The sequence below is a fragment of the Elephantulus edwardii genome, unplaced genomic scaffold (assembly GCF_000299155.1).
Source record: "Elephantulus edwardii isolate Elephantulus edwardi_28Jun2011 unplaced genomic scaffold, EleEdw1.0 scaffold00113, whole genome shotgun sequence".
Lineage (NCBI taxonomy): Eukaryota > Metazoa > Chordata > Mammalia > Macroscelidea > Macroscelididae > Elephantulus > Elephantulus edwardii.
The window spans coordinates 6,924,857-6,939,789 of record NW_006399863.1 but is presented as its reverse complement, the minus strand read 5'-3'; the positions used below and the strand labels follow the sequence as shown (position 1 = coordinate 6,939,789).

At 42.7% G+C, this 14,933-nt stretch overlaps 1 protein-coding gene across 1 annotated transcript in view; it reads left to right on the top strand.

The window, feature by feature from the left end:
* CACNA2D3 (calcium channel, voltage-dependent, alpha 2/delta subunit 3) overlaps positions 1 to 14,933 on the top strand; it is a 1,138,585-nt gene that overhangs the window by 723,541 nt on the left and 400,111 nt on the right. Inside the window, exon 13 of the mRNA XM_006892223.1 lies at positions 13,976 to 14,109. Within this exon, the coding sequence (XP_006892285.1) occupies positions 13,976 to 14,109 (134 nt within the window). The remainder of the gene's footprint in view (positions 1 to 13,975; positions 14,110 to 14,933) is intronic.

The following is a 14,933-nucleotide window of genomic DNA, read 5'->3' as shown; positions in this document are numbered from 1 at the left end:
AGTACACAACTACCTTTTTCCTTCTTTCTCCCAAACATCACAAATTGACTCTTACCCTGCAACCATTAAGTTAAAGTGTGACAGCACTATGTTTAAACATAAAGTCTTTTCACCTCCATATAATTTTTCATAATGTCTTAAACTATCTCACTAAAACAAAGATACTCCTCAAAATCTTTGAAAGGCACTCAAAGTAAAAACACTTTTATGTTTCTCGGATTTTCTGTTCTCCGCCTGTTTATTTCTGCTATATACAACTACACTCACACCTATGCATACTTTTTCTACACTGGGAATTTCTCCTCTCTGACTTCATGTCTATCTACCAAATCCTGGTTTTTCAACATCTTGAAAAAGTTGTTCCTTCAAACTCTCCCAGACTTCTTCTCTGAATGGATTAACCCTTCTCTTTGTAGTATCTTGGATAGAACATTAAACAACAATGAAACACAGGCAGTCTTCAATAGATGGATCTGTAATATACATAGACTTTCCTGAGGATTCTATAATATATTTGAGGCCATGGTTTGTCCCCAGAATCTTGATAATCTTTCTAACGCCTATTTCAAGAAAACAGTTCCATTTTAGTGAGAAAACTACTGAGTTTCTAACATCAATCCTTTTCAGGGGTGAGATCCTGTGTGGTGGCTTTGTTGTAAAGAATGCTGGCAACCCAAAGGTACATGATTCAAATCCGCCGGCTGCTCTGTGGGAGAAAGATGGGCAATATATTCCTGTGGGATTAACTAGCAGATCAAAATATTTACTGTTTCTTCATGATCTTTGATAAATGTGAGCTGATTGTTTAGACTGTTGTATCAGTGCAGCACAATGAGGATTTATCACAACCCTCTTACAGTCAGGATGTCCTTTCCAAGGACATGTCCGAAGAGAGGCTGTTCCTTACAAAGGGACATCATGCGTGGAAAAGTGGAGGGGTCAGCAAAAAAGAGGAAAACTTTAAACATGGTGGATTGCTACAGTGACAGCAGCCAGCTCAAGGGTGTCAGGGGGGATGGTGCAGGACGGGACAGGGTTCAGATCTGTTCCTAGCGTCGCCTAGTTGTACTCAAGTCAACTCACCAGTACCAGCAACAACCCCTAATTCAAGCGTTTTTAGTCAGGGATTGAGCCTTGGGGGAAATTGCTTCTTATTACAGGGGAAGGGTGAATGTGGCACGCTCTTGGAGAATAGGTACATGATCAAGAAAAGTCCACCTTTCTCTTTGCTTAGTGTTGTCCTTTAAGGAAGTCCTCATTTCCTCATCTGAAGTGTGTGGAAGATTCCAGAAGAGTCCCTTGAAGCTCTGAAATAACATCTATTTAGAATTATTTATTATAATCATTGCCCAACTTTCTTCACCGGAAAGTACCAGTAATTCTTCTTGTTTCTGAGGAATACCTTTTAATTCATTTCAGGGAGGAATGCAGGATGGAAACAAGCATGAAGAGAGAGATGCTGAGTAAATCCCAGATTTTCTCTGTGCTGAGACCATCTTTGAAGTAAGCTAGGGACTTGATTGGCATTTGAAAAACTTCATGAGCTGCCCGTTCTCCATGTTGTCCTTTATTCTGTGGTATTGGAAAAAAGAAAGTTTCCTTCTATTTTTCCTCTCTCTCTCTTTTTTAAATTTTGCTGTTATTCCTGCCACATCAAATTGCAATCCCTCCCATCAGATAGTATGCATTTAGTCATGGGTTATTGTTTTTACCACTGTCTGTGTCCAGCTGATGAAAATTACTCAAATTGAAGTCTTGTCTTAATCAACTAATATTACACCATAATTTCGTTTTAGTCATTGTTTATAAGAATCTCTGAAGCATCCTTTTGAAGACAGTTTAGTCAACTGTGAGTATTTCAGGGCCTGGCTAAAAAATAGAGCCCTTTGGATTTATACGTTTGGAGTACAGCAACTCGGAAAATCCAAGGCGATAATAATAGTTGGTTAAGTGGATGGGCTATTGGATTCCACAGTGATTCTCCTTTCTTCTTGCCCAAACCCAGTCATTTCCTTCTATGCCAGGATCAGTCCCTCTCAATAGTTTTACCTTCCTCAGTCTGGGAGTAAAATGTCATTGTTTGTCACTCTTCAAAGGAGCGGTCACCATTGAAATGTTAAATTCTAGTCATCTGTGCCCATGTAAACATCGGCTTCAAGTTGAGTCAGTTATGGGGTTTTAGACCACCGTAATGTCAGTGAGTAAGTATTAGTCTGTGGTCATTAATTAAAACACTGTTTATCATCTCAGATTGCTGTAGCATAGAGGCAGCACACCATTTTTCATCTCCGTAACATGAGGTCCAGAGAGGGTCCCCCCACTCCCTTTACATATTTTTGCCCTGACTCAGCCAAGTGTCTCAGTGAAATGAAGCATTCACATTCAGGGAGCAGAGTAGACCCAGGCAGTAGCCACAGAGGACCCAGTGGGCTGCTGGCCTTGGCCTGGCCACAGAGCAACCCTGGGAAGGAGCAGGATTTGGCAAGGCCGGCAATTTGCCCCTGAATCAGTGGTCAGGGACTTACTGTCTGCATAGAACTTTTTGTTTGGAAGCTAGTAGTCTAGAAGGCATTTCTCATTTAATGGAACTCAGACACTTTCTTCCAGAAGTAGATGTTTGGGACCTTTATGTCCCTGCCAGGAGTTCTTTGCCTCCTCCAATCTACGAGCAAAATCCAGAGAGGCCTGGAGCTCATTGGTTTGCTCCATTTTATGCATAACTAGGTCATATCTTGAGGGACCCAGCCCTAATGAGGCAAAGCAGTAAGTCATTTTAAAAACATTAAAATAATCATTGCCACTGTAGAACGGCATGTGGAATTTACAGTTCTGTGTTCACACTGTTGGATAAACAAGTAAACTGGGGAAAGAGAGGCTGGCTAACCCAGATAGCTCATAAAGCCACGATGACCTTCTCGAATGTTCACCATGCCAAGATTTTATGTAAGCACTGGCTGAATGGACTTCAGAAATCACAATAGATGGAGAATTTTCCAGCTGTGCAAATAGGGAAGGACTTCGGTGTTTAAGGCAAATGGAAACACCACGTATGTCTCTCATGATTGTCTGCCTAGTTTGTCCTTTTCTAATGATTTAATGATAGTTTTCTCCTTACTTAAAAGATAATTGGTGGCCTGAGCCCTACCCTCCCTAAAAGCTCAGACAATTCAACTTTTTCTATTAAGAAAATTTTTTTCTTTTTTAATTTTATTTCATTATTTTTTGTGTGTACCGTTAAATCAGATCTGACTGGTACAGGAGGAGATTGTTCCTCCTTCTCCAGCAGAGCATCTGGTGGATTCGAACCGTGCATCTCTGAGATTGCAGTTGCAGCTTCTTGCCACTAGGCCACCAGAGCTCGCCACTTAAGAAAAATTTTAACTGTAGTTTTCCAAGTGTCATGTCTTCTAAAGGATAGCCTTTAATGTGTAAGACCACAGAAGCTATAGGTGAAGGGTAGTGGGACAGTGTCAATTAAAACATTCTACTGAGAATTCTGGTGGACTAGTGGTTGTTGTTGTATTGTTGAGTACCATCGAGTCAGAGCTGACCCTCCAGCGGGTTTTCAGAGGCGGTTAATCGCATAGGAAGAGCTAGGCCATCCTTCTCCTGCAGAGCAGCTGGTGGATTCAAACTGCATGCCCTCAGGATTGCAGTGAAGCTTCTTGCCACTAGAACTACTCATAAGAAGCTATTTTGTGAACCCAAAGGCACACCATTCAAATCCACCAGCTGCCTCTGGAGAGAAGAATGAGCAATCTCCTCCCATGTGATTTACAGCCGGTTTGAAGGTAAGCTGTAAGTTGGTTCTGATTTGATGGCACCTGAAAAATACAACAAAATTTCAAAATTGTTACTGAAACACAGAAATGGCGTTTATTAACAAACCTTAGCATAGTTCTTCAGGTAAATTTCATAGAATGTGAGAATTTCAGTGGAAAAGATAAGAGTAATGAATGATGATGATGATGTCGATGTCACTAATCTCAACCATGGGTAACTAACAGCTTCCTAAGTCCTAGACAGCTTGCAAGGATTTAACCTATACTGTCTACTTAGACTCTTAAGAAGAAAGCTCTATAAGGCGTGTACTGTAACTCTCTTTAGGAGGAAGAAAATGAGGCTAAGTGGCCCTAGCTGTTGATTAACCAGTCAGATTAACCTTGCAGAGTCAGAATTCAGGTCTGGTTTATCCAGAGGGGGGAGTTCTGGTAGTGGGGTCCATAAGAAGGTGCGCTGCTGGTTCCAAGGCCTCTCCTTGCTGGCTGAAAGCATAGAAGCTTCTATCCTTGCAGGCCTCTCTCTCCAAACCCATTAGTGGCTTCACTGGAGAAAGCTGGACAGTCTCTTCCCTTGGCATTTATAACCTCCAGAAGTCCTGCTGGAGGGTCAGCAGAGAGTCAGTTCTGACTCCTCGGCAGTGGTTTGTGATTGAGTCTAGTCCAAAGTTAAAGCATGAACTCTTATGTTTTGTGTTATTTTCTCCTTTTGTTCTTTCTTTTTTAGCATAGAGTTAGAAATGTTTTTTTTAAAATGTGATACTGTTCACAAATGGAAAATGTTTTTTAAAAATGTGGTACTGTTCACAAATGGAAAACCCTGAGTCTTAAGCTTGGACTGATTCCACGGTTTCAGGAGCCCCGTTCTACAGGACATGCCTACCCATGGTCACAGGTCTCCGCTCCCTTCTGGTTAATTCACCCAGTTTCCCTCCAACTCCTGGGAAATCTACATTGTAGCTCCCAGGCCCCAGAAGCTCTCATGCTTTTGTAAAAGGAAAGGTACAAATAGGAAGCTGTTTTTCAATTTCAGAATGTTGGGGTTTTTTCTGCAGAAATAAGTGGTTTGCCAATAGGTTGTTAACCGACAGAAAGGAGGAAGAAGTGACCAGAATACCATAAGAGTCTCTCAGTAATATTGTCGTTCCACAGAGACAGTGCCCAGATTGAACTCTAAACTTCCCTTTGCTTGAATCTCCTTTCTCATTTCATTCTTCCAAGAACAAGGAAATCTGAACACTTGCTTTCTTGATTCCAGCCTGACTTATCTAAAAGGAGAAAAAAGTCTTTGAAGAGATTCAAGGGTAACAGTCCCCTCACACAGAAGGTAGAGTGAGGACACACCTTACCATGTGGAGGTCGGCAGGGTCTACCCAATGGGGAGCAGACTCCTGGAGCCCCCACACCTGATGTCACCACAAAGCAGAGCAGTGGAGTTTTCAGTAAAGCATTGACAGAGTACCTCATACAGAGACAACTCCTAGACAAGGGATTCTTAAGGAATATCAAAGTGAGGGTGGTCATGATGTCAGAAATGCAAAGGGGTTAGGCTGCATATGGTTTATCCCAGGGAGCAGTCGTAACCCAGAGTTCACAGAGGGAGCTCTGCAACGGAATAAGGTAAATAAATGGATGTTAGGTAGAAAAATGAGCAGCCCATTTGTAATAGGTGGCTAATTTCAGCATTAATTACTCCTTGGTAATTACTGAATGATTGCTGATCCTGTTTTCTCACATGATGTATGAAGTCCAAAAAGTCACATTAAGCAAGAGGATAAACATTCAAAAGCTAAAATGTGAAGAAAGAAAAAAAAAAAAAGGAAAGGAGCACAAGAGAAGAGGGGGTGGGCAAGCCGCCAGCTCAGAGAATACAGCGGGAGAACAAGAGAAGCTTCTATGCTTTCAGCCAAAGCTCTCAGCCCTCTGCGACTTCCTACTATCCATCAAAAGGTCCATTTGTTAACCGAAACCTATATGAAAACATTTAACCACAGAAAAGGCTCTTTCAGAAGGGCTCTCCATTTTCATGGGTCAGAGTGAGATGATCAATTTGTGTGAGGTTTCCAGGATATGTTATTAATAACATTTTAATAATTTCAACTTTTCTTACCTTTTAAACTTCTGCATCCCTGATCTCCACACTGAAAAAGAAGTCGACACTGCGTGCTGCATTTTGAGTAGACATTTCATGCCGGTTGTTGAGCATCTGCCAGGAACTCCAGCCACAGCCCCAGTGAACGGTCAGATTTCCTCATCCCTCTCACGTTACCAGCCACTAAAACAGAAATAGGGAGCTCTGGTGGCCTAGTCCACAGGGAGTTGCACTGCTGACCCAGTGTCTCTCTGATGCTTCAAAACCACTGGTGGCTCGAAGGGAGAAAGAGGAGCCATCTCCCATGCAGTTAACAGCCTTGCAAATCCAGTGGAGCTCAGGCCGCTGTGAGCTGATGGTAACTGGCTGGCACTCAGAGTGAGTGGAAACACAAAGAGCCCGTGAGGACATCCACCTGTCAGGGGGAGCTCTGAGGAGCCATCCTGTCCCTCCCCAACACTGAAAGAGGCAGTGTTCCCTAGTTAGAAGCAAAGGCTTCAGATGCAGGTGAATTTACTTGAACCAGGACAAGCAATGGGACTACTCTTGGAGATCCTGGATTCTGCACTCTAGAAGGAACTCACAAACTGGGCGGCTGTGAAGCCCGAATGCAGACAGGAACAATGAGTCCTTGGGACTGTGCCGGTCAGCCAGACCTTACTGACTCCTGTGGCTGTTCAGGTGTCACTAATGGGGCCCGCAGTGGGGATACGGCTGCTAACAACATGGTCAGCAAGACCTTCTCCTCCAGAGTTAACTACCCCATGAATGACAACATAGTCATCGAAGAATTTGGTGAGAGGGAAGTGAGTTTGACTTGTGAAAAAAAATGCAAAGGTCCCCCCCCACCGACCAAACTGTGCAGCTCTGCAGCTGCATCCTGGCCCATCCTCACCCTTCTGCCCCCAACCCTCACCTCCTTGTACCCCCAATATGTTTTTCCCAATTAAAAAAAAAGTAACTGAAGCAACAAATAAGGGAATGGAGGTAGAAAGGATGTGGACATACAGGCTGAGAAATTGAGACAATGTCTTAGAAATTATTGTAAATTCAGATTTTACTTTAACTCCAATTAGAAGGTGACTGTAAGGTTTGGAAAGGGGAGGTGATGGTCTGTCTCTTAGAACATCTACTATGAGAAATTTAAGTAACAATGGACAAATGTGAGGTTACGAATGGCCTATTTTGGGGTAAGAGATGATAGATGGCCAGACTAGGGTAGAAGCAGTGAGATGAGGGAGTAGATCTTCTAAAATGTGTCTGGTAGATAGATTTTGGAAATAAAGCCAGACAAACATTCTAGTTGGTTAGACAGGAGATCGGGAGGTGGAGGTAAAGACACTGAAAGAGTAATAGTTATCAAAGGTAGTTCTGCCCTTGACCTCATTGATGCTATTTGTGGAGATGGGGAAAATTTTGGAAAGAAAGGACATGATGTTGTTTTTGTTGTTATTTGTTGTCAACTACAACTTATAGCAACTCTATGAACAATAGCTCTGAGTCCTGCCCTATCTTGAGCCAATCTCACTGTCTCTGAAACACTTGCCCTCATTCTCACAGTCACATTGTCAATCCATCTTATCCAGGGTTTTCCTCTCCTGTGCTGACCATCCTTCTTTCCAAGTATGATGTCCTTCTCCAAAGACTAGTCTTTCCTGATAACATGCCCAAATTATGTGAGACAAAGCTTCAAAATCCTTGCCTCCAAGAAGCAATCTGATTTCACCCTCTCTAGGACACACCTGTTTGTTCTCTTGGCAGTGCATGGTGTGTTCTTCAGCACCACAACTCAAAGGCATAGATTCTTCTGTCATCCTTAGTCATTGTCTAGCTCTCTGATACGTAGCAAACAATTGATAAGACCATGACCTGGAACAGGAATACGTATACCTTAGTCTCTAAACTGACATCATTGTTCTTCAGCACTCTGGAGAGGTCGCTCACACAAGACTTTCCCAAAGCATCTTGTTTTTTGATGTCTTGACTGCCTCTGCCAAGCATGTTGATTGTGGAGCTGAGTAAGTGGAAATTATAACAACCTCATTCTCTTCTCATGGTGCTGCCAATGGGCCCATTGGTCAGAATCTTTGTCGTCTTGATTTTGAGCTTCAATCCATATTGAAGACTGCTGTTCTTAACCTTCTGCAGCAAATGCTTCAAGTCTTCAATTTCACAGAGCTTGGTTGTATCATCTGCATAATGCAGGTTGTTGATGAGTCTTCCTCCAATCCTGATAACACATTCTTCTTCATAGAGTCCAGCCTCCTGAATGATCTGTTCTGCATATAGATTGAACAGTTATGGAGAAAGGGTGCATCTTTGACAAACTGCTTTCTTGATATTGAAATATGCAATGTTTCCTTGCTTGGTTCTTATGATTGCTTCCTAGTCTAAGTATAGGGTTCATATGAGCACAACCAGGTATTCTGGGATTACCATTCTTCTCAATGTTCGCCAAAATTTGTTGTGATCCACGCAATCAAATGCCTTTACATAGTCAATAAAACACAAATAGACATTCTTCTGCTACTCTCTGCTTTCAGCCTAGATGTAACTGACTTTGACTATGATATCACTAGTCACACGACCTCTTCTAAACCCAGTTTATATTCCTGGCAGTTCTCTAAGTACTGTTCCATTTGGTTTTGGATAATCTTCAGCAAGATTTTGCTTGCATGTGGAATTAGTAAATATTGTTTGGTAATGTCTACACTCTGTTGAATCACCTTTTTTTAAAAAAAAATTGGAATAAATATATTTCTTCCAATCACTTGGCCAGATAGTTGTCCTCCAGATTTCTTTGCAAAACTTGATGAGCACATCCACGGCTGTATATGTTTGTTGAAATATGTCAATTCATATTTCACAGCCGATCTCAAACTTCTCCAAATGTAATCAGTTTGATTGATGGGTATTCCATGTGAATAGTCACTGCTTGTATTTTTTTATAAAAGGTATTTGCAATAAATAAATCCTTGTGCAAAATTCCCTCGCTCTACATCCAGCCTCATTCCTGCCCCAAAGCCTGTGTTTTCTGACTACTAATCCATCCTTGTTCCTAACTTTTACATTTCTGTTGGGAGTGGATAGTACACCGTGATCAGATAGTACTCTGCACTGTGGCCACAGTGACCTCAGTTTGAATCTAAATCATGACAGTGTTATATGTTTTTCCCCACAACACTTGGCAAGAATGGCTCAGGGGAGAGAAATCAAGAATTGGCTTTGGACAAATTCACTTTGAAAATACTGTCAGATATCCCTGTAGAAAGGTCAAGTGTACAGTTGGCCATGAGTTCATGGTAGTGAGAAAAATTCAGTTCTTTGTAAGTTTTCCACTCTTCAGCTTTGATAAACAAGGCTGAAAAAAGGATAATCTCTCAGTCCAATCCTTTTCCAAACATGAGATTGTTTGTGCTCATAAGAACCTTGTGTGTAGACCAAGAAGCAGTTATTTGAGCAGAATAAGGGATACTGCATTGTTGAAAGTAAGGAAAAGTGTGCATCATGATTGTATCCTTTCACCGTAAGCACTCAGTCTGTATACGGAGAACATAATTGGAGAAGCTTGACAATATGAAGAAGGATATGTCATCAGTGTGGTAAGAAAACTCATCAACAGCCTGTAATGAGCGACAATCTTGCTTGTTGAAAGTGGAGACGACTTGAAGGAGTTGAAGATCATTATTATGGTCTTGTGTATGAATTATTCTTCAATAGTAAGAAAACAAAAATTCTGCCACTGAACCACTAGACAACATCATGATAAATGAAGCAAAGCTAAAAGCTGTCAATTTCAATTTACTTGGATCCACATTCAGTCCAGTGGAAGCAGCCGTCAAGAAACCAAAACACATGTTGCATCGGGAAAATCTGACAAGGAAGGACCTTTTTAAAGTGCTGATGAGCAAAAATGTCAGTTTAAAGACTAAGGTACGCCTCGCCCAACCTATGATCATCTCATCTGCTTTGTATACATGTGAAAATTGAATAATAAGCAGGGGAGACTGAAGATGAGGGTTCACCTCATATACTTTGAGGATATTATCCGAAGGCCCAGTTCTCGGATGAGAATGTCACTCTTGGAAAAGTAGAGAATCATTCAAGAAGAGGAAGGCCTTTGAGGAGATGAGGAGTTGGAACTGTGACTGCTGCTGGGGGCTTGGGCAGATCGGGCAGGATTTCAGTCTGTGACATGTACTGTCAGAGTCAAGCAGTCGGCACCAACTCAAAGTAGCAAACCTCTCTGTGCTAATGATATTTTTCCTTCATTTCGTCCCCTTCTGCCCCTTCGGCTAGAACATGAAAACCCCAGATCAGGAAGTTTACTGTTGTCTGTGAGGATTAGATGTGGAATAGAGGTGAAAAGATTTATCTGCTAAACAGTACCACCTTTACTGCCCATTTCCGATAGCAACTCAAACAATTCTATCTTGTACAGTATTACGTACATCTCCAAGGATTCTACCAGTCATCTGTCTCCTCCTCTTATCAGCTCTGTAGCCTTGTTCTTATTTTGTCCTCGGATCTTTCTAAACTCCAAGATTTGTTTACTAAAGAAGAGGAGGCAAAATACTTTCTTCACCCAGTATACACTGTGGCCACTGTGCATGGTGTGATGAAATCTCTGAATGTTGGAACCCTTTCTGCCTCCAGAAAACTTCTTTAAAACCTGTATCTTATATACTATTCTTGCAAGGGGAGGTGGTGGTTATGAGTGACACAAAACCAGTGTCCCAAATAGGTTTTCCTAACTGTGGCACCTGCCCCGTGAGTGTGTATAGGCCTCAGCTCTGGGCTGGATACTCAAAAATGCTCTTAGCCAGTTCCTTTGGGGCCCTGTGTTTCCCCTGGAGTGGGTATGGTCCTGGCCCGAAGGGTGGAGCACGCAGGAGTGACAACGCATGCTTATTAGTGCTGCACAGAGCTGTCGTCAGGAGACCAGAGCCACATGGTCCCAACCTGGTTTAGGGTTGGCACACCAAATTCAATCCAGCTGGCCTTTGGAAATGTCCCGACCCTTTCTGGATTGCAGAAGGGCTGCTATGCCCTTACCCTGTTTTCAGTACTGAGGGACTCTGAGCAGCACAGCACGGACTATGATTGATCTGCCTTCTGAGCTGTGCAGACCATTCCTGCTTGACTTGGCATACAGAAGATGAGAAATGCCTCCATTTACAGGCTTGTGAAGGCCTGTGTCCTTCTGCTTAAAATCCTTCTGTGACTACTTTTTAGATAAAATCTAAACTCCATTCCAAGGACCAAGTGGCAGTCCTACTAATTTCTCTAGTCTACTCTAGCTTTTTGTAGCCCTTCTCACTTATTTTCTGTTTTTTATATGGTGCTTCACTGTCTTAGTTCTTGGGCTTTTACCTTTTATTCCTTTTGCAAGACACAATTTTTAATCCATCCTCCTTTGTTTACAAAAAAGCACTAGTGACCTAGTGTGTTTAAAACTGCACTGCTGCCTGAAAGGTGAATGGTTTAAATCCACCAACTGCTTTACTACAACAAGTGGGATAGTCTCCTCCCATGTGATGTACAGCTTTAGAAACCCACTATGAGTCAGAATGGATTTGATGACAGTGGATCTGGCCAGTGGGTTTTACTTTGCCTAAGCAATGTCCGTTGAACAGTGCAGAAGAGGAAGGCTCTGGATGAGATGCATTGGCATGGTCGCTGCGGCAGTGGGATTAGGTGAATCAGTCGGTGAGAGTGGCTCAGGACAGGGCAGGGTTCAGAGCTGCTGTACACAGGGTCACTGTGAGTCGCAGATGACTCGACAGCACATAACAACAACAGCAAACAGCAATGTACATTCTTCAAGCTCCATCTTCGTTGGCTCATCCTCAAGACAGCCATATTTTATTGTCTTTCCTTGCTGTGTCATTTAGCTTAAGTTATAATATTTATTTGTAGCCAGAGAACTCTGGTAGCCTAGTGGTAAAATGCTGCACTGCAATCCCAAATGTAAGGAGCTTGAATCCACAGGCTTCTCTGCAGGAGAAGAGTAGGCAGTCTCCTCCTTTGTCTCTGAAAACCCACTGGAGGGTCTGCTGTGAGTCAGTTCTAACTTGATGACGCACATAATTTGTTGTCAAATAATTTGTTGCCAGGGAGCTTCTGCTTGTCTATTGATTAAGGAGTTAGGCTGCCAACTGAAAAATGGATGGTTCAAATCTACCAGATGTTCCGAGGGAGCCAGGTGGACAGTGTCCTCCAGTGCATTTGACAGCCTCTGGAAACCCACTAGAGGGTCAGCTATGAGTAGATTCCACCTTGATGGATGATAACATTTGCACCCATTTATTTATATGGACTTCCTAGAATTCACAAAGGCATGGGCTTTGGCCAGTTTTAGTAGTCCTTGTTGTTAATGTGCTATCAAGTCACTGAGACTCATAGCAGTCCTGTGCACAATAGCTCTGAACCATCCTGAGCCAATCTCCATGCCTCCTACACTCCTACCCCCATTAATTAGCAACTGCCAGGAGGTAGGTGTTAGTCTTTGGAATAAGGGGCTCTGTTCTCGAGATTCAAGCCTATGCTTAGTGCAGAGTTTCCTTTCCAATTGTTCCCAACTGCCAAAGACCAGGACCCCGCAGAAGAGGATCATAGCTGTGTACTGGAATGTAGCTCAAAACGGTGCTCCATCCTCAGGACAATGGCAGGTTTAGAATTTTATTTATTTTTTTTTTACTTAGCAGTCCTATCTTCCGAATATACATATTTGAAAAGAAAAAGAGAAATTCAACAACCTACGTCTAGCAACTATGTGAGGGTATAGCTGGATTTTTTAATGAAAGACCCAGATACTAACGATTCATGTAGGCCATGTTCAACTGCCATTTCCTGCCATTTCTACTATTGTTAGGTGCCATCGAGTCGCCTGTGACCCATAGTGATCCTATGTACAGCAGCTCTGAACCCTGCTCTGTCCTGAGCCAGTCTCACTAATTCTAACAAAACAACCACTATTACCCCAGTTATTCTAGCAATCCATCTCACTCGAGGTCCTCCTCTCTTACTGTACAATAAATGCCCTTGTTTCAGTCCCTCTTTCCCAAACAAAGAATGGAATCTGGTAAGGGACAGCAGGAAGATGAGTGGTGGCTTAATCCCCTGGTCTTGGCTTGATCCAGTCCTCCTCCTAGATAGTCCTAGGATAGGCGGAGATGGAGTGAAGGTGAAAGTAAAGACAGATTTCTTAGGAAATACATGTCTCAGAGAGAAGGAGAGTGGCCATTGTCTGAAAGCAAAGAAAGAAGACCCCGTGTTGTTAGAGTCACGAATTAACATGGCTGGATTGCATCCTCTTTTAATTGTGGTTTTTGCCTTGAGTTTGGGCCAAAGAGATGATGTCACAGAGAGATTAAAATTCAGTGGGCATTTCTTACTCTGCTCTGTTGTTCCTGAAGTAATCACTGGTCCCATGGCAAGTCTCTCCTGCACCTACAATGCTAATTAGGTTGCTTCTGAGGGACAGCCTTTAGTACCCATGTCAGGACTGAGAGGTGCTGAGGTCTGAGGTCTACGGTGCTTTGGCCTAACACAGGCAAAGTGTCCTTAATCAGTGTCCTTAATCAGTGTCAGCTGCATCATCTTCAAAATGGAATGTTTTTATTATAGGAATTCTAGTAGCACAGTGACTAAAGCATTCATTCACTAACCAAAAAGTAAGCAATTCTAAACCTACTAACATCGACTTGGGAGAAAGACGAGGCTAAGGTGAAAAAAAAAAAAAAAGAATATACTTTATAAGATGGCATGTGGATAGAGTGGTATGCAAGTGCAGGCCACAGTAGTATGTGTGCGTAGGTGTGAGGGTGGACCTGGGTGAGTATATATTTCAGGAAGTCGGTTTTTCCAAGGGTTGACAAGTTTCTTCTTCTAGGAACTAGACTTGAGGTTGATTTCAATTCCTTTCCTTTAGCTTGTGTGTACATTACTTGTAAAGCGGTGATGTTGGAGTGGAGATTGAGCATTCTGAAGGAAAAGGAAGAGAATTGGCTGACGATGAAGAAAGCATGGTATGGGCAGGCTCTTCAGTTTCAAGTCTTCCTGTCTGTTACTAAAGGTGGCACTTGTTACTGGCTTTCGGCAGGATATTTCACCCAGATCTCCACCCTGGCGGACGTGCAGGAAAACGTCATGGAGTACCTCCACGTGCTCAGCCGGCCCAAAGTCATCGACCAGGAGCACGACGTGGTGTGGACTGAAGCTTACATCGACAGCACTGTGAGTCCGCCGGGCCCTGGGAAAGAGGGTGAGAGGTTAACTTCATCAAGGGCTGTGAGAGTTTCCCTGGGCTCCTTCCAAAAGAGGGGCCAGCTCATCAATATTCCCCAGTTATGGGCTTCAGTGACGTTTTCCCATGGGTTTGCATTAGTCACTTTGGCAAGCAAGGCTGGTGAAAATTCATAGTCTCAGAGAGCAGCAGCAGGCACTCGGAAAGGTATCTGATCACCATGGGAAGCTCACTTTTTCATTCTGTCTTCTCTAATTACCCCCCCCCTTTTTTTTTAGTTTCCTTTTCAACATAAGTGCAAATTCTGTCAGCGTATCAGTGGTTATAAACATTCTTAGATTCAATCTTTGCCACGTAGAGAGAGGCCAGTTCTGGCTATGGGTCCCTAGATCACAAGTGGTATATGCAGCTCAACTTGGCTCTGATGACCAGCCACAGCCATCGAGGCAACAATGACACTTTCTTCCCTTGGATAAAGGAGACCATACTTGAATAGTGGCACCATGGGCACTAGCTTGTTGTTTGAACTCTGGCCATGGGATCATTCTAAATATGAATCCCAGACAGAAGATCCTGAAGCTGAATTGGCTTTAAAAAAGGGGACTTTTGCCAGTCATCAAGTATTGGCTGTCTTGTGTAATTTCAGGGTCATTTTTCATCGTGATAATGAGTCTGATGGGAGGTGACATTTTCCATTTATTGACTGTAAACATTCTCACAGGGCCTATTCCCTGTCATTTCTTTTGGGATTAATACCACATTAATCACTAATCCAGGCACAAAATGTCCTTGAAGTCATTCCAGTGGCCATAGT